This window comes from Heptranchias perlo, chromosome 36, assembly GCF_035084215.1.
Source record: "Heptranchias perlo isolate sHepPer1 chromosome 36, sHepPer1.hap1, whole genome shotgun sequence".
Classification (NCBI taxonomy): domain Eukaryota; kingdom Metazoa; phylum Chordata; class Chondrichthyes; order Hexanchiformes; family Hexanchidae; genus Heptranchias; species Heptranchias perlo.
In genome coordinates, this window is record NC_090360.1 from 10,374,559 (window position 1) to 10,395,102 (window position 20,544).

The 20,544-nt window shown below is 41.0% G+C and overlaps 1 protein-coding gene across 1 annotated transcript; it reads left to right on the top strand.

Annotated features, from left to right (window-relative positions):
* Positions 1–371: 371 nt before the first annotated feature.
* LOC137303960 (ferroptosis suppressor protein 1-like) lies at positions 372–20,498 on the top strand. Its single transcript, XM_067972357.1, has 8 exons — positions 372–546; positions 4,597–4,712; positions 4,856–4,975; positions 6,159–6,251; positions 9,673–9,781; positions 10,742–10,894; positions 16,588–16,788; positions 20,335–20,498. The coding sequence occupies exons 1-8, from the start codon at positions 372–374 to the stop codon at positions 20,487–20,489; spliced, it is 1,122 nt and encodes a 373-aa protein (XP_067828458.1). The 3' UTR covers positions 20,490–20,498.
* Positions 20,499–20,544: the final 46 nt, after the last annotated feature.

Below are 20,544 nucleotides of genomic sequence, written 5' to 3' on the forward strand. Positions count from 1 at the left end.
GGCTGGCTGACGGGTGTGAAACCCGGAAGAGGCTTTGATCGGCCTCATTAAGCGACCTGCCTACTTCCCTTTCGGGTTTTGTACCACCAATTACCCCCCAGCCGGACTCTTCCCACTGGCATAAAATCCTGCCCTGAGTGTTCAAATTTCATCTGTCTGACAGTGACAACCTGTGACATAGGCAGCTGCTCATCCATGATAACAATATTGCCTCTCTCAAACAGACTGTAAAATAGCTACTTTTCTACCCTGTATTATTGCCACAATTTAAGTCGCATCTTACATGTTTGTAAATACCCACTACATAAAGAGTTGCTTTTTGATACTTCCACTTTAAAACGCTTTTATCCCCTTCTTTCAACAGAGAAGCCATGGGAGGGAGATTATCCGTCGGTGAGAATGTCCATGTCGTCATCGTAGGTGGAGGTTTCGGAGGGATTGCAGCAGCAAAACAATTATCATACTACAGCATCCCTTACACACTGATCGACATAAAGTTTGCCTTCCATCACAACATGGGAGCTCTGAGAGCATCAGTGCAGAATGGTAAATCAGAGAAAAGTAATGATTCCTAAATCTCTACATTTATTGTGCCACTGATTTGCTGTGGGTTTCAGCAAATTAAGGTCTATCTCAGCACGAAGTAAAAATGAGTGCTAAAACTCATTAACTGTACTAAAACTAAGAGGGGTGCAAGCCTTTGAAATCATTATTACTATTCGATCATGAGTCGAGTGTTGTTATTTTTGTGAAGCCCCAAAGCCTTTCAGAATTTGAAGTCGCTTACACAGTTTTCAGTGTTTTGAGCTCCGAGTATCTCACTGATTGCAGATTTTAACACTTTGCTTGTGTGATTTTTGTTTCCGTTCCTACCTTCGTCTTCTGAAAGAAAGAAAGAAAGAAATGGGAAAATAGCCAAGCTTCTCAGGAATATTTTTAAGATAACATAACATATAGCCTGCTGCTGAGAACTAGAGGATAGAACATTACCCTGGTATTGAAAAAAGTTATGATTCATGAATTGCAGAATTATAGTCTGATGTTGGTACTGAGAAATATATTCAAAAGTATTTCACAATTCTAATAACGTTCTAAAGAGATTTGAGACCATAAGGGGTAGAAGCAATAGATTGTGCTTCACAATTAAAAATTTTTAGGAGATCATTAACAAACCAGCATTATCCTTGTAATTATACAAGTAGATATAATTTACTTGCATTTTCAGAGGTGTTTGATTAAATTCTGCATGCAAGGCTTTCAAGGAAGGTTAAGGCTCATGGAATTAATGGCAATTAACTGGTTGGTTTGAAAATTGGTTTGGCAATAGAAAGCAGGAGGTGATGACAAATAGGGGGTCTGACTGGCGGGAAGTAAGTAATGGGCAGATTTCTGCAAAGGCCTGTTGTGAGTTCTTTGTTCATTGTACTATTCATAAACAAGCTGAAAGAGGTCACTACTTGTATAATGGTCTGGTAAAATTTGTTAATGACACAAGCTATGTGACCAGGTGACTGATGTAATGGAAGCTGGCAGCATTCAAAAGGATGTGGACAAACTGAGTGGAAAAGCTAAGGAATGTGGTTTTAAGTGTACGGCAATGTACGTGAAACATATACACAAACACCAGCAAATGTGGAAAAGGAAAAAAGATTTAGATGCAATTGTCATCCATTCATTGAAAGTATTCAATCAGTGTGAGTCAGATACCAACCAGGCTAATCAGATGGTGGGGTGCATGTCAAGGACATTTAATTATAAGCTGAAACTAATGATTTTCACTCTGTGCAATTTATTAGCAAGACCACAGTTAGAGCATGTGTATAATTTACTGCTCTCTAACTTCAAAAGGACATTGATATATTGGGGATGGTTCAGAGAAGAGGGACAGGGATGATTCTGTGAATTAAAATCTTAAGTGGTGAGGCATGCAGAGCAGAACTACTTTTTAGTCGAGAAATTAAAGTTGAAAGGGGTTTTAATCTGGTCATTAAAATATTACAAAGGAATAGACAATACAGATGTAAGCAGGCTATTGGATTTAGAATATAAATGCAAAATTGTCATGGTTTCAATGAGATAAGAAATTAGAAGCAATTTTCCTAGCCAGAGTACAGTATATTTTAAATGAACTCCCAGCAAGACCTATCAATACTATATTAATCCCTTTAAAATAAGATTGAAGGCTTTAAGTATAGACATAAGGGTCTAGAAAATCCATGAAGGTGTGACTCTTGCAGTTACTGGGATCATGCTTGCTGTGGAACTCTGCTATTGACCCCACCGAAGTTCAAGGCGTCAGAGGGTAGGGCCACTCTGAGATGGCCCCACTTCTGATGGGATCAGGCAGGTGCGCCTGGTATAATCTGCTCCAGTCATATGCTGGGTCCCAACTGAGTACTGGATAGGGACTCCACTCCCACAGGGCTAAACAGGAAATGATGGAACAAGGAGAGGACTCAGTATATCGGGGTCCCAGCCAGATTTGTGGCTGTTTCGACAGACTGCCGCTGGTCTTACAGTGAGAGTCCACTGGAACAGCAGTAAAGTTTTGGGTTTAGGTAAAGAAAAACCACTGGAAATACAATGCTGCTCATGAATGATGTCAATTTTAATTTTGGATTAACATCCTGGAGTTTTGTCGGTTATAATTTAAGGTCCAGTTGAAATTCGGCAGAAATCGATGCTGTCGGAATTTTAGCTGTGGATTTTTCACCTTCCTCAGGAGATTAAATAAACTGGGGAGAGTCTATCAAAAGCAAAATACTGCGGATGCTGGAAATCTGAAATGAAAACAGAAAATGCTGGAGAAGCTCAGCAAGTCAGCCAGCATCCGTGGAGAAAGAAACAGAGTTAACGGGCTCGATTTTGAAATGGTGGGTTGGCAGCAGGGGGTGAAGATGCGTGTGGCAAACCTGAATTTAAAAAAAGCGACCTTTTCCGACGCGATCAGTGATGTAATTGATGGTGATTAAAGTTGTTTCCGGGTTTTGCGCCCGGCAGCCAGCCGATGTAGGGGGGGGGAGAAAGAGAGAAAGCGAGACGTCATCCGGTTCAGAAACAGAGAGTGGAGGACGCTGAAGATCGGGGGGGAGGGGGAGAGTGGAAGATCAGAGTGGGGGAGAGTGGAAGATCAAGGGGGGGGGGGGAGTGGAAGATCGGGGGTGGGGAGAGTGGAAGATCGGGGGTGGGGAGAGTGGAAGATCGGGGGTGGGGAGAGTGGAAGATCGGGGGTGGGGAGAGGGGAAGATCGGGGTGGGGAGAGGGGAAGATCGGGGTGGGGAGAGGGGAAGATCGGGGGTGGGGAGAGTGGAAGATCGGGGGTGGGGAGAGTGGAAGATCGGGGGTGGGGAGAGGGGAAGATCGGGGGTGGGGAGAGTGGAAGATCGGGGGTGGGGAGAGTGGAAGATCGGGGTGGGGAGAGGGGAAGATCGGGGTGGGGAGAGTGGAAGATCGGGGGGGGGAGAGGGGAAGATCGGCGGGGGAGAGCGGAAGATCAAGGGAGGGAGAGGGGGACATCAGGAGGGGACATCGGTGGGGGGGGGAGAGGGGGAGATTGGAGAGGGAAATCGGGGGGTAGAGGGACATCATAGAGGGAGACACCGGGGGCTGACAGGGATATCGGAGTGGGAGACATCGGGGGCTGAGAGAGACATCGGACAGGGAGACATCGGACATCGGAGCAGGGTGGAAAGGTAGGTTTATTTTGTTTTTTTAACTTTGTGCAATGGATTTTATTTAATTTATTTTGTTTATTTTTGCCTGATCTGGCCCTTCATGCCTGCTTTCACCAGGCGTGAATCGGAAGCCGTGGGAAAGACGCCCAAGTAAGCTTAAAATCGTTTTAACTATCTACTACGTCAGAAATAAAGCACCTCAATTAGGTACATTTGGTTCTTTAACTACCATCCCGCCGACTTTAATTGCCGGCGGGACTTCCAGATTCATGAAGTGTGCGCACACAGGTCCGTCTGTGGCAACCCCGGAAGTCGGCGGTTTGGAGCCGGCTTCCAAACCCGCTCGGGATTTTCACCATTTTTGCAGCCCCCCCCCACCGCATCCGCAATTTGATTTTAAAATTGAGCCCAATGTTTCAGGTTGAAGACCTTTTGTCAGAACTGGAAGATATTAAGAGTTAAAGTTTTTGAACAAGTACAGAGCCAGGGAACGGAGGGGAGGGGAGGAAAGAACGAAAGGGAAGGTCTGTGATAGGGTAGAGGGCAGGAGTGATTAAATGACAAAAGGGATGATGGTTCAAGGCAAGGAGGGCGGTAATGGGACAAGTTAAGAAACAAAAGATTGGTCTAGAGTAGCTGTAAATGGCAGCAATAGAACCATTACCAGCACTGGCTGACCGAAAAAATGGGAGCAGTGGTTATGATCTGAAGTTATTGAAATCCATGTTGAGTCCAGAAGGTTGTGAAGTGCCTAAATGAGATGGTGTTCCTCAAGAATCTATGATGGTCTGAATTGTGCATGATTTCTTTGAAAGAGTGACTTTGTAGGGTTGAATGACTTTTCCTCATTCTGTACTTTGATATATTCTTAAATAAGATATATTTTTAATAACAGCTACAGTCATGCATTTTTCTAAATTAGGATTTGCAGAGAAAACCTTCATATCATATGAAGTGACATTCAAAGATAACTTCAAACAAGGCAAAGTCAGTGATATTGATTTAGAAGACCAGGATGTCATTTTGGAGAATGGAGAGGTAAGCACATTTCAAACAAGGATGAGATTTGTGACCTAACAGTTACTTTTGATGAGGCAATGTGTCAAAAATGTTTTGGTTTTAAGTTAAATATCACACATTTCAATTCCAATTAATGCACTGCCTTTTATTATGTTTTAAAGGTTATACATTACTCTCATCTTATTTTGGCAACTGGTAGTTCAGGCCCATTTCCTGGAAAATTAATTGAACCAGTTAGTAGGGACACTGCCATCAAGATGTATGAAGATTTAGTACAAGAGGTAATGCTGATGTAGATTGTAGGGAAAAATTATGTAGAACAGATAGATTTTTGACCATCTTATGCATTTGATTCTACCTATTGCCACCTATTTTGCTGTCACTTCATGAGAAAGAATGGAACAAGAAAAGTCCATTTGGCTCATCAAGCCATTCCTTCCAGAAATCTTGACAATCTACCTTAACATGGACTGTACTTCAGCTATTGAATCTCCTGAGGGAATGTTCTATAGAAATACTCCATGATCATCAATGGAACTCCAGCATCTTCATCCAACCCCTCAGTTCCACTATTCAGATTTGGTCGGCTGTCAGCCAAAGACAACGGGGGCGATTTTCAACTGCCGGCTGCCTGTTTCTCGCCTGAAAATTGGGGGACATCTCAGCAAGTTGTGAATTTGAAAGCACTAAAAATATACCTTAATAAATTGTGATACTGCTAGTTTAGACGTCAACTCTTACCAGTACAGTATATCCAAAATGTTAACATTTATCTGTAGTGTTCAGTGTTTACAATTTGGGGATTCACGGAGTGGTTTAAATGAGCAGTATCAAAACTATTGTGAAGCATTTGAGGCACTACAGGTGTTATTCTGTGGTCTTCCCTGGTACATTGTACTCTTCCCTGGTACGTTGTACTTTTCGGTGTCAGCAATGGTACATTGTACTTTTCCCTGGTACGTTGTACTTGTCAGTCTTAGGCGTGGCTCAGTGGTAGCTCTGTCACCTCTGAGTGAGAAGGTTGTGGATTTAAACCACCCTCCAGGCCTTGAGCCCATAATCCAGGCTGACACTCCGGTGCAGTACTGAGAGAGTGTTGTACTGGTGGATGTGCTGTCTTTTGGATGAGATGTTAAACCGAGGCCCCATCTGCCCTCTCAGGTGGATGTAAAAGAACACACAGTAATATTTTGAAGAAGAGGAGGGGGGTTCTCCTCGGTGTCCTGGCCAATATTTATCCCTCAACCAACATCACTAAAAAAACAGATTATCTGGTCATTATCACATTACTGTTTTTGGGACCTTGCTGTGCGCAAATTGGCTGCCGCATTTCCTACATTACAACAGTGACTACACTTCAAAAGTTGCCCTTAAAGCACTTTGGGACGACCTGAGGTCGTGAAAGGTGCTATATAAATGCAAGTTCTTTCTTTCTTCTTTCTTTCTTTTTCTTGTTCTATATAGATTCAGAAAGCTGAAACAATTGTTGTGGTTGGAGGCGGGCTTGCTGGCGTAGAGTTAACAGCAGAAATCAGAACTGACTACCCTGACAAAGAGGTAATATGGTACTGTATAAAGTTTCAGATAGTCCTTCTGTTTGATGATCTACTGATTAACCACTAATAGCAATGGTTGATGTTTCCTAACATAAGAGTGTTGATACATTTTCATGCCTTAGCTTAAAAGGTGCTGCCTTCAACGTTTCATTAACGCAGTGATATTTAAAAATAATTCTATTCCTCACCTCTAGTTTTCACCTCTACACCACCTGTTTCAGCACAAAGTGAGTGAGAAACCCTTGATGCAGGTCGAAACCTTGATCCATGCTGAGATGACAACAAACTTGCTGTGGGATGAGATGACCCATGTTTGCTTTTCATTCCATGCATTTCACATATCTCGGAACAGAAACTTACCTATTCAGTCCAATCTAAGTTAGCATGCTCAATATTAATGGGAAAGGTATAAAGTTATCATGGCACAGCTGGAGCAATAGGGGGAATTTTAACTGGGACCGGAATTCGGGCGGGCGGGGATGGGGCAAACACCAAACATGCTGATTTTAACCCAGGGCCTCATCAGCAAGCCTCCAGTCAGCTGCCCACCTGAAACGGGCGAGAAACAACACTCTGCTGCTGGGCGGGAGCGAAACTTCGATGGGAGGAGGCCGCCAGCCGGCACCAGAGGAAAGTCACAAGGAGAGGGTTTCGGGAGAGTCTTGCAAGAGAGAAGAGTGGCAGCCAGTGGTAGGGGAGAACCTAAACTTTCCTCGTGGACTAAAAATTCCTGCTGCTCTGGGCCCGACAAGGAAAGTAAAAAAACTTATCTTAAATGGCATCTTCTGGTCCTGGATCCTCTTCCCACTGTCTATACCTGGCACGAAAGCCACAACAGCTTCCACACTCAGGCCAGAGTTAAAATTGCAGTTGGGGCCCCGATGATGTCACTAGACCGCCATCAACATATTTAAAGAAGGACACCATCAGCTTCAGGTGATGGTGCTTTTGCTGTCTGCTCCGGAGCAGATTAAAATGGAAGATGGCTGTATCAAGGTGGGACATCGGCGGATAGGTCACCCAGCCGATTTTAACTGCCCATTCACCTGATTTCCACTGATCTGGTAGGGTTAAAATTGCCCCTAACATTTTACATAAAAATGAAAAACTACCAATGCTGATCTATCTAAATCTATTTTCCCTCTATGTGTGTGCTATATGGGAGTTACCGTGAGTTATCAGAATAGTGTATCCAGGATTTCTGAATGTGATGCCTCAGTTGAATAATCCATGTGCCAAACCCCTGAACAGATGTCCCTATACTAGTTGTATAGCGCCCTGACTCTGAATTCAGGCTGCATTGAGTCTATAATTGTAGCATCATTACAAAGCTTCTTAATACACTCTTATTCTGTCATTGCTTCTAGCAGTGAAAATATCTTGGTTATGATCATTCAATTTATTTTCATTAATACGGTCCAGTTTGGTGAATGGTTTTCTGTTTCCAATTCATTCTATATATTTCTAATTGTAGCTTTTAATCGTTTCATCTTGGTATCAAGGCATGCAACAATGGGCATTTGGAGCTAACATGCTGCTTCTCTCCCTTGGTGTGAGCCTATGGCGCCATGAATGGATTTTATGGAACTTAGATCTTAAGCCTGACACAGAGACCCGCAGCACTGAATAACGCCAGGGCAGCCAACTCTGAAACTAATTCTGGCTCTGGCAGCTTCTGCACAGATGTAGTCAGCATGAAAGTTCTTTGACTTCCCTGTGCCATATGTTCCACATTATGACATCAAGTATGCAGCCACAAATGGCTTCACTATGCAGAGCGAATGGGGGGACTGTTCTTTTGAGAAAGAAGCCTGCTGCTGCAGGTGACTAACTTTCTGCTTTCCAGATGGTTCAGTTTCCTTGTACTTTCTCTTGTAATCTCTTGCAGGCATTGAAGCATGGGGTGTAGACCTGCTCCACCTACCTCAAGCATCTTTGTCACATCGATGCCAAGACTCATACCTCCATCATTTACTATTGCACAAAGTCTTCTAGCTTAGGGTTATTACCAAATGTTGAGGTTTAAGCCTTGTTCACATAAAAATTGTCCTGGGATAACCCACTATTTCTCCTCAGGACTTTAGTGAAAAAATACACGTTTAATGATTTACTGATACACCAAAACATTTCAGCAGAATGAGTACTACCTAAAATGCCAGTGAGATCTCACTGTAGCAAAATCAAAGCTCTGATGTAGGGAAGCTTAACTGATGTTTTATCACAGTAGAGGTTGCCTGACAACTGTCCTGGGTCAAGGGTCAAGCTTCTCTAGATAACCTTTAAAGAGGGAACTTGGATGAGAACCTTTCTTCCTAAAAGTAGTGCTATACATGCTACCTGGAATTCTTCCAGAATCAAGGACACCATGGCTTTCAAGGAAATTTCAACTGGCTTGTCTTTTTGTGAGTGAGGTTGTCACTCTACCTCCATTCAGGAAAAGTTGGCTAATTCTGGCCCAAGATTTAAGGCCTGGTAACAGGGTAAATTTTCCAAATCTCTACTCCGTGGAGTTTTGTTTGACAAAAAACAATTCCTTCTGAACTTTCTCAAATATCGCTTGCTCCATCTCTTAATCTGATCCATATCTGATTCCTGACCAGAAAGAGTGTCAACAGACTAATTTCTGGACATTTGTTCAGTGATGATATTTTTCATCTATGTTTTTCAAGTCATGTTCCATTCATGTGTTTTTTTAAAAATCAAATCCTCCTTAGAACTACCTCCTGAAGCTCTCATCTTCCCTTCAGCTTCAACACCCCCAAATATTGCTAGTCACAGATGCATCTCTGGAGGGATGGGGAGGTCATTTAAGATGCCATGTGATTCAGGTGCAGTGTTAAGGGTTCAGCTGCGATACCTGCCGATGGCTGAATACCCTGCTAATGATCGCTGTCAAGGCCCATTATATGAATAAGGTGCTGAGGTAACAGAGAACATTTGACACTTGTGAAACCATACCTACCCCTTCATCTCCTGAAAGAGTCTTCAAGGGAAGAAGGAAGGGATGAAAACTGGCAAAAAAATAAATGGGAAAAGATGTATTCCTTTAAAATGTATAGCTGCTCCCTAAACCATCTCTCATTCCTCTCTTTCCCTAAAGTGTGCTACTCTGCTTTCTTAGGTACACAAAATAATTTCCATTCACAAAATACACACAAAAAGACAGGAAAAAATTCAGTGCATTTCTTTTGAGCATCTAATGTGTTAAATTTCAGGGTTTAATTTCCTCTATGTGCTAGCTTTAGTGCACTGATTAATGCTTCTGTGTTGAATTCCTGTCCGCATGATTTTAGCAGCCATTAACCTCATTTAAAATAATAGGCAGGAACTTAATGTGAATCCACTAGAAATACCACACAGAGGAAATTAAACCAGTTAATGTTTGCAGAACTGACTTAACCCTCCTTTGTTTTGTTTTTCAGGTAACCTTGATTCATTCTACTTATGTTCTAGGTGATTCTGAGGTTTTACCGAGTGTAAGACGTGGAGTAAAGGAAATTCTTGTCAATAAAGGTGCCAATCTTCTATTAGGTAACGTCACATTAGTCAGCAATGCTTATTGTAGGAACGAAGCCGCTATTTTGGGGAATGATTAACTCAGTTTGTGTAATCACTGTATTGAAATTTAGATCTTCTGTTGTAATCTGAAGTGTGCTTTTTTATTATTTGGGCCATTGTAATTATACAAAAAGTTTGAGCAGTTATTGTTGCAGTACAATTTAGATAGTGTTTTTTTTCTAAATTTGATCTGCATCGTTCTCCTTTTCAAACTGAAAAATTTAGTTAAATATGAAAGGGTTAATCTCCTTCCTTTAGAGCATAATTTATTAGTTGCTTAAAAGAAATGCTCTGAATTTTTTCCTGTCTTTTTGTGTGTATTCTGGGACTGGAAATAATTTTGTATACCTAAGTAAGCAGAGTGGCACACTTTAGGGAAGGAGAGGACTGTTTTGACTTAGAGATCTATTGATCGTTAATGGAGTAGCTATAAATTGTTTGTGGGGGTGGTTGAACCGTTAACAAAATTCCCTTCTACCCACAACATAAAGATCCCCTCATAACTACTGTTTCTATATTTTTTTTAAAGTATAATTTTGATCCTGTTGGTTTTGACTGCACCATGTACCATGCTTGGCTAAGAAGGATGGTGAATCACTGTCTCCATGCCTCTACCAATGGTAATCCAAAGCTGGCCACTAGTAGGTGTGTGACAACAAGCCAAGGATGATTCTACTTCTAGTTTTCCTTCTGTCCTTATGGGGAAACACCAGCCTCCATTCTATGTTCCTGCAGTAACATTTTTGAGACTGGTATCTCAGTTGATGGAGGGTAGTGTCCATGAACCTGTGTCCCTCCATTCTATGGCATAGAGCCACCACAACAACAACTCCCATCTTGTATTGGTTCCAGGAAATGACAATTGGCTGCGAGAAGCAAGATTGTCTGCCAATCTGAATCACAGCATATTTTGCATTTTATTCTTTCCAAAAGGACAGAAAGTCAATAACCTGACAGAACTAGTTGTGAATAAGGCACAGAAAGACATTAAAGTGCTGACAAACAAGGGGCAAGAGATCACAGCAGACATGGTCATCTGTTGTACTGGAATAAAGATTAATTCCTCAGCATATGTCAACGCCCTCAGTAAGTTCTAATTATGATATGTTATAGTTTGTAAAAGTTCTCATAATTTTTCTGTGGCACAGGTTGTGCTGAATCTCTGTTCTTTATTTCATGGTGACGCACACTCCACTTTCATTTGCAAAGCATTGGCTGACTATTACTGTTAAAATAAAGAGTCTTAGCTGCATGTGACTTGCCCTTGTGCCATAACCACATGAGAGGAATTGCTCCATCAAAATCTCTGCAGCTCTGAAGTATAAAAGGTAATTTTGTCAAATATTAATGGTTGCTCTACTTAATATCAGCACAATTTCATCTGTGTTTTTCAGTGTATTAACCAGTTTCTCTTTTTTTTGCTTTTAAAGTTACCTTCATATTTTTTCCAGAGTTGGATGTATGTGATGCAAATCTTGAGTCAGTACGTTTCCAATTTTTTTCTGACACCATAACAACTTTGATGCTTTTAAAATTCCCACAGTTAATTAAGAAGTTGATTAAGCACAAAATATTAATGGGCTGCCATACACACCCGGATAAAGAACGTGACTTTTCCCTTTGAATGTCTCAATACAATATGGCTGATATTATGAGTCTGCTTCTGCTTGTTTGTCAATATTTTGTTGAGCATTTTATCCCAGAAACAGATCATGATAGCTCAGATCGTCACAGCTCTTGTTGAGTTGGAGTCAACCTAACAGAAGAGCAGTTATCATAGCCAAATGTGCAGATGCCTATCTAAGCTCAATGCTGCTAGACATTGGACAGGACAGCCTTCAAGTTTGCATTTCTCCCAATTTAAACAATGGATCCTAAAAGGGTGGAAACTTTGTAAGAGGAGAAGGTAGTGAAATCAATGGGTGGTCTACCTTGTAGCTCTTCCATGTCCTGCCTTGAAATCCAGAGATCAGTCCATATACAGATGATCAAAGTAATCCAATAAGCTTCTGTAATGACTGGATCTTTACATCCTGCACCAGCATTCTTGGAATGAATACTAACAACCCTTTCCTTTTGTACACACAACCTGGTTAGTCAGGGATAAATAGGGCCCCCAATCCCATCCGCCCTTTCGTTTGAGACTATTTCCAATCTCCAAGACCTACTGATTTTGCCATTACTAAATATTGTCAGTCCCATGAGTGATTTGCTGCTGCTTGCAAATTGGTTCTGGAATAGATACACGATAGCCCCCAGTAGCCTACTTATTGCTTAATAATTCCAATTTTATCCCTCATTCAAGTTTCTCCTGTTAAAGAAGATACATTCTCAAATTACCTTGGGGTCACTGTTCTCAGGAACAACCAATTGGTGAAAGTTGATCTTGTTATTTTAGTTATCACAACCTATCCATTCAAACTGCAAGAAGCAGATTGATTTTGAAGTTTTCTTGTCGAAAAGCTTAATGTTTGACTTATCAATATATCCAGTAGTTTTTAAGATATTGCTTTATCCTGTGTGGATTGGAACCCTGTCCATAGAAATGGTAACACATGCACAAAGACCAAAGCAGAGCAGTCTTTCCAGTTGACCAGGATGTTTTCTGTCTAACATTTTTGTCTTTTGTAAACAATTTTACAACACCAAGTTATGGTCCAACAAATTTATTTTAAATTCCACAAGCTTTCGGAGGCTTCCTCCTTCCTCAGGTGAATGGTGTGGAAACCATTTGTTTTTAACACTGTTTTTGTCTTTAACACTGTTGACATTACCCTTAACCCTGCCTTGAAGGGGAAATTAAAATGGATCGTGTTGTCATTATGTATTTTGCAATTTTATAGTTTTTGCTCCTCAATTTTTTCCCTGAAATTTGATGGGTTGTATCAAGTTTCTTTGATTAACCTACCAGCTGTTGTGATATTGACTTGATTGCAGTTTTCTTTTGAGCCGTCTCTTATCAGAAAGTGTTGGCACTTAGCGCCATTACCAACAATGATTCTTCCTTGCATTTAACTGTTAACTCAGCTAAACAGTCATGCTAAAACCAATATTGTAAATTTTGATGGGAAATTAGATTTTTAAACAATGTTACACCAAGGGACTGGGAAATGTAATGACTTAGACCATTGTCCTTTCACCTGTGACGCCTGAGTTTAAATCCATTCCATCCATGGAGTAAATATCCTTTTTTTCCCCCGTTGGTTGTAGGAACTCTCAGCAAGTATGAATCCATAACACAAAATTAACCATGATTCAGGATAAATTAACAGTCTCACTCAGAAAGGCTGTAAGAATGGCTGGTGTGGGAAAAGGAGAAATTTGTATAGTGCATCAGAGTTTGTTCATTTCTTTTTTCAATTATTTAAATATTAGTTTTTATTGAACCAAGTAGCTGTCTATTCCAAAAGTTTACAGCTCTTTATAAATATGTTAAATCTTAACTTGCATTTAACCTGTTACTTTCTTAATTTCTAATCGTGTTCCTGATTCTCTTTTCCTCCTTTTGCTGAAAATGTCCCTCTACATCTTAGAGCAGAGGCGGTTAAGAGAAGATTTGATAGAAGTGTTCAAAATCATGGAGGGTTTAGATAAAGTAAATAAAGAGAAACTGATCCCATTGGTGGAAGGGTCAAGAGCCAGAGGACACAGGTTTAAGGTGATTGGCAAAAGAACCAAAGGCAACATGAGGGAAATCTTTTTTACGCAGCGAGTCATTATGATCTGGAAATGCACCGCCTGAAGGGGTGGTGAAAGCAAATTCAATCATGGCCTTCAAAAAGGAATTGGATAAATACTTGAAGGGAAACAATGTGCAGGGCTATGGGGAAAGAGCGGGGGAGTGGGACTAACTGGATTGCTCGATAGGCCAAAAGGCCTCTTTCTGTGCTGTAACCATTCTATGATTCTATGATATACCCACTCCATTGATTCCCTTTCTTATTCTGGAAACTTAGATGTTGTCGAAATGTAATTTCCTTTGGCTTTCTTCATGGCTCAACAATCTCAAATCTGGAACTATCTTTGTTGCCCTTCTTTGAATTATTTCCATTGTCTCTGTCATAAACTGAGAAGGTTAAGGGTGACCTGATAAAGGTCTTCAAGATTATGAAAGGGTTATGATAGATCGTATCTCCTGGTCAACAAAAGGTGAAGGAATTGTAAAAATAATTAGAGGGAGGCTAGAAACATTTCTTTACACAAGAGAATGATTAGAATGTGGAATTTTATCAAAAACCTGATGAAGCAGAGTCCATAAATACTTTTAAAAAGGGAATTGGATAAATGCTTGAAAAATGAGAATGCGAATGGGTATGAGGAGCGAGCAGTAGAGTGAGATTAGACAAGATTGGTAATGTGGATAAAACCACCAATGTAGATTTGATATGCCCTGTTCTTGTACTGTAACATTCTGTGATCAAAACTGAATACAATCCTCTATGCCTGATTTTGCTAATAATGTTTCGATAACATCAGTTTTCCTTTCTTGAATTTTTGGTCTACATGTGCTCTGGCAACTAGCTATACAATGAAATGAAACTGGTCAACTGTAACATGCATATTTTTTTCCAATCCATTTTATTTAATTATGTATCCATAACTGTGTCATAATACTTGCTATATTTATTATCAATGCATTTCTCAGTAATTAAATACCATCTGCAGTTCATCTGTCTGATTGCTAGGTTTCAATGGTATTCTGCAAAATTCATTGCTCTCCTCAGAACTTTCTTTCCCACCCAATTTGGAGTAGTTTACAAACTTGCTAAACATCCATTGATAAACATCATGAACAGCTGAAGGCTATAATTGATCATCCAATTTTGAACCAATACCATTCGTGACCACCTTTCATTTCCTATTATCTACCACTCAACCAATCATTTGCTTTAGTAGTCAAAAGGAATTTTCAATTCCACCCAAATTAACTCCGTTCTCAGCTCATCCAAAGTTAAGTAAACTCTTTTTTAAATAATTGACAGTAGTGTGTCATAGAATCATACAGCACAGAAGGAGGCCATTTGGCCCATTTCGGCTATGACAGCTCTTTGGAAGAGCTATCCAATTAGTCCCACTCCCCTGCTCTTTCCCCATAGCTCTGCAATTTTCTCCCCTTCAAGCATTTATCCAATTCTGTTTTAAAAGTTACTACTGAATCTGCTTCCTTCACCCTTTCAGGCAGTGCATTCCAAATCATCATAACTCACTGCTTAAAAAGATTTCTCCTCATCTCACCTTTGGTTCTTTTGCAAATTACCTTAAATTTAAATCGTAACACCTTAAATCTGTGTCCTCTGGTTACCGACCCTTCTGCCACTGGAAAAAGTTTCTCCTTATTTACTCTATCAAAACCCTTCATGATTTTGAACACCTCTATTAAATCTCCCCTTGACCTTCTCTGCTCTAAGGAGAACAATCCCAGCTTCTCTAGTCTCTCCACGTAACTGAAGTCCCTTGTCCCTGATACCATTTTAGTAAATCTCCTCTGCACCCTCACCAAGATCTTGAGATTTAGTTTATATTGCCTCTCCTCATTCTTCCTTCCAAAATGCAGCTCTTCACACTTCTCTGCATTAAATTTCATCTGCCATGTGTCTGTCCATTTCACCAGTCTGTCTATTTCCTCCTGAAGTCTGCAGCTATCTTCCTCACTGTTTACCACTTTTCTGAGTTTCATATCACCCACAAACTTTGAAATTATGCCTGAATACCCAAGTCCAGGCCATTAATAAATATCAAAAAGAGCAGTGGTCCTAATACCGTCCCCTGTAGGACACCATCAGACTGCCTCCAGTCTGAAAAGTTTTTCCTATTTATTTTTCTATCCCTTCTAAAAGTTTTAAATCTCCCTTTTCTGAAACTCGTACCTGTAGTCTAATTTCAACCAGGCCTCTCTTAGCCAGGTACTTCACCTTAATAGCCATGATTTGTTGTCATGGGAAACCTTTCAATTTATAACAATGCCATGAAATCCACAAACAACCTGAGAACATAATAGAACTTGTGCTTTGTGGAGCAAAGTGTTAATGGTGGGATATTACTGTCTTCGTGCAAACGTCTCTCTAATGGTTCAGTCATTTGAGTCATTGAATTTGACCATTCCTTGGTCTGTTAACCTACAGCCTATCCGAGCCATCAAGCAACTTTTCAATTTCTGGGCAGAAGACTTGATACAGAGAATCCATCGAGGACAAACATTGCCAGTCTGACTCTGCAACCATGGCACTATTTGAAGAAGAGCAGGGGAATTCTCCCGGTGTCCCTCAATCAACATCACTGAAACAGATTAACTGGTCAATAATCTCAAAGCTGTGTGCAAATTGGCTGCTGTGTTTCCCTACATCAGAACAGTGTCTACACTTCAAAAGTACTTCACTGGCTGTGAAGCACTTTGCGACGTCCTGAGGTCGTGAATGTCACTATATAAATACTCGTGTTTGTTTTCTTTCTTTCTTTCACCCTCTGACCAACAGACTAAACCAGAAAAAAATGCAAGTCAAGAGCAAGCAGTTTGTCGCTGAACTTCAAGGGGAGATTTCCCTGGGCCTGGGTGCAGCAAATATCCGAATGTTGAGTGGGTTGGATCTCACACGTGTAAAAGAACCTGCCCAATTTTCCAATATTCACTGTGCCCAGGTGATCCATTGCACCTGGGTGCAGGCCCAGGATAATCTCCCCCCCATGTTTAAAGGTAAAGTGTTGTAGTAACCATTTGTGCATACAGCAGAGCAGCTGCCTGTAAAAGGAATAAGTTGTGCAATCTTTGTTTCTTTTAACAGAAGATAAACTCACCGAACACGATGCAATAATAGTCGATGAATATTTGAAGGTGAAGGGAATGGACGCTGTTTTTGCAGTAGGAGACTGTGCAAATGTGAACGAACATAAATCAGCCTACACTGCTGAGTTCCAAGCACTTGCATGTGTGAAAAATATTATCCATAGCCTTAAAGATGAGCCTATGGATCTATACAAACCAGGTGAATATGCTGCAAACACAAACTCTGGGCTGTAGATCAGTTCGATTTGACGACCAATATGGTGGCATCAATAATTTTAATGATCAAGTACAATTAGTTACATAGAGTAACAAGGCATTAAGTACAAAAGGTGGATATTACCCCAATCCTTTGGCGAACAGGCAATCATGTCTTGAAACTGTCTATCTCTTTGCTCCTGCTCTGCCCTTCCATAAGAACATAAGAAATAGGAGCAGAAGTAGGCCACAAGGCCCCTCGAGCCTGCTTCGCCATTCAATCAGATCATGGCTGATCTTCAACCATAACTCCACTATCCCGTCCAATCCCCATATCCCTTGATTCCCCTGGATTCCAAAGATTGACCCATCTCAGCCTTGAATATACTCAGCATCCACAGCCACCTAGGGTAGAAAATTCCAAAGATTCACAACCCTCTGAGTGAAGAAATTTCTCCTCATCCCAGTCCGAAATGTCCGACCCCTTATCCTGAGATTATGCCCCCTAGTTCTAAACTCTCCAGCCAGGGGAAACATCCTTTCTGCATCTACCCTGTCAAGCCCTCTTAGAATCATACATATTTCAATGAGATCACCTCTTATTCTTCTGAACTCCAGAGAGTATAGGCCCATTCTACTCAATCTCATAGGTCTCATAGGACAGCCTTCTCATCCCAGGAATCAATCTAGTGAACGTTCATTGCACCGCCTCTAAGGCAAGTATGTCCTTCCTTAGATAAGGAGACCAAAACTGTACATAGTACTCCAGTCGTGGTCTCACCAAAGCCCTGTACAACTGTAGCAAGACTTCCTTACTCTTATCCTCCAACCCCCTTGCATTAAAGGCCAACATATCGTTTGCCTTCCTAATTGCTTGCTGTACCTGCATGCTAACTTTCTGTGTTTCTTGTACGAGGACACTCAAATCTCTCTGAATGCCAACATTTAATAGTTTCTCACCATTTAAAAAATATTCTGTTTTTCTATTCTTCATATTTCCCCACATGATACTCCATCTGCCACCTTCTTGCCCAATCACTTAACCTGACAATATCCCTTTGCAGACTCTTTGTGGCCTCCTCACAGCTTACTTTCCTACCTAGCTTTGTATCGTCTTCAAACTTGGATATATTACACTCAGTCCCTTCATCTAAGTCATTAATATAGATTGTAAATAGCTGAGGCGCAGCACTGATCCTTGCGGCACCCCACTAGTTACAGCCTGCCAACCTGAAAATGACCTGTTTATCCCTACTCTCTTTTCTGTCTGTTAACCAATCCTCTATCCATGCTAATTTATTACCCCCTACCCTTGGAGCCCTTATTTTGCATAACAACCTTTTATGAGGCACCTTATCAAATGCATTTTGAAAATCCAAATATATTACATCTACTGGTTCCACTTTATCTACCCTGCTAGTTAAATCCTATAAAACTCTAATAAATTTGTCAAACACTATTTCCCTATCATAAAACCATGTTGACTCTGCCTAATCATATTATGATTTTCTAAGTACCCTGTTACCACTTCCTTAATAATGGATTCCAGCATTTTCCCGGAAATACTGAATTGATGATAAACTGTTCAATACGGCTGGTGGTGTTTTTAATAGAACTTTTTGTTTCACATTCTCCCTTCCAATTTTTTCCCCTCCCTTCCTAATGGTGGGTAATGGCTTCTCCAGCTTTGGCAATCCTCTGGTACTTTGTTCAAGTGACTATTCTCCATGTGTAAGCTTGGATGTGGAATATTGACAGTCTATGTGACTCTGGTGAGGCACCACAGAGGAGTCCAGGCCTATTCTGGTCTATTGTCTACAGGAGCTCACTTTCCCAGGCACTGTGGTCATAAGAAATATGTTACAGGTAAATATTTTTTCAGTAGTCCTCAGGTGTGATTCATTGTTTTGGCTCCATGCTCTATGATACCTCAGGAAGCTAGAAGTAGGCAAATTGCACAATTCCAAGTCTCATTATTATCTACATGATGTTCAAACATTGTAAAAAAAATGGATTTCAAGGAGTTTATATTCTCACAGAAAGAAGTACTTTGGCCCTGGGTGCAGCATGGGTAGAGCATAGGTTAAAAATCAGTCCTTTCAATTCTGGAGTCTCGGTTTGAATCCACCTCCATCACATTGGATGAAAGTATCTATCTGATGACGACGACGACAACCAACAAAAAAATAACAACTTGCATTTATACAACGCCTTTAACGTAGTAATACATCCCAAGGCACTTCACAGGAGCGATCATCAAACAAAATTTGAAACCAAGCCACATAAGGAGATATTAGGACAGGTGACCAAAAGCTTGGTCAAAGAGGTAGGTTTTAAGGAGCATCTTAAATGAGGAGAGGGATAGAGAGGTGGAGTGGTTAAGGGAGGGAATTCCCAGAGTTTAGGGCCTAGGCAGCTGAAGGCACGGCCGCCAATGGTGCTGCGATGAAAATCGGGGATGCGCAAGAGGCCAGAATTGGAGGAGCACAGACATCTTGAAGGGTTGTAGGGCTGGAGGAGGTTACAGAGATAGGGTCAGGCGGCCATGGAGGGATTTGAAAACAAGGATGAGAATTTCAAAATCGAGGTGTTACCTGAGTGGGAGCCAATGTAGGTCAGCGAGCACAGAGGTAATGGGAGAACGGGACTTGGTGCGATTTAGGATACGGACAATTGAAAAGATCCTCAGTGATCTTGAGTTGTTTAACCCTGTTCCCAGTGTGTACAAGACATGGCACAAACTACTCATAATTCAGCACTATCTATCGCTATTTGTCAGTGACGATCTTACTGAGCCAAAGAGGCCATATCCAGTCTTTCCAAGGTGAGGAATGTTTTATGAGGGTGTAAACACAACAAGTACTAAAAGCAAGGTGTACCTAAATTGTCTGGGGATTCAGAGGCTGCCCAGGAGCTTTGAGCTTTGAGCTGTCACAAACCCTTTATTTAGTGTGTTTGTGCAAAATATACCAGAAAACCAATAAGGTAAAGTTTATGCACATTGAAATGTGTTTGTTCGGAAATAAATGTATCACCCTCAGAGTGGGAGTAGGTTGGGCATACGTATGGGTGGAAAATGAAATGGAGATTTCACACTGGTGCACGAGGGGATATCTTTGAGGTTGGGGATAAAGGAACTATGGGGGAAGATTTCCTTTATGTGCTTGAGGAAGACACACAGACCTGTTCCTTCTAAATGGACAAAATAGAGGGAACTTTATAGTGCATCTTCCTGTGCAACTGATTTGACAATGCTCGATGCTGACAGTGTGTTTCAAGTGTAGAAAGATCTTCAGTTTCACAGTACCAACACCTGTCATATCAAAGGCCGTGAAACGAAATGATTTCTCCTCACCCAAAGTGACTAAACATCAGGAAACATTATCCATTTCTTCCACTGCCCTTTTTTTTTGCTCGAGTCTTTACGCCCTATCAAAGTGTTCATAATGCCTTATGAATGTAAAATATAAAAAAAACTGAGCAATGTAAATAATTTATTTCCTGATATTGGTGACCGGTGATAGTTTTAATGTGCGTTTCTTGATCTTAGGTGCTCCTTATATGTTGGTGACGATGGGCCGGAATGACGGTGTTGGCCAGATGTGTGGCTGCAACGTTGGAAAGTTAATTGTGACTTACGTCAAAAGCAAGGACCTACTAGTTAAGACAAGCTGGAAAAAAATGGGCCAACGGATGCCACACTGATGAAGTTTAATCCCTACAGTATATAAATATATTCTCCCATTCTCGAGTGTCTCAT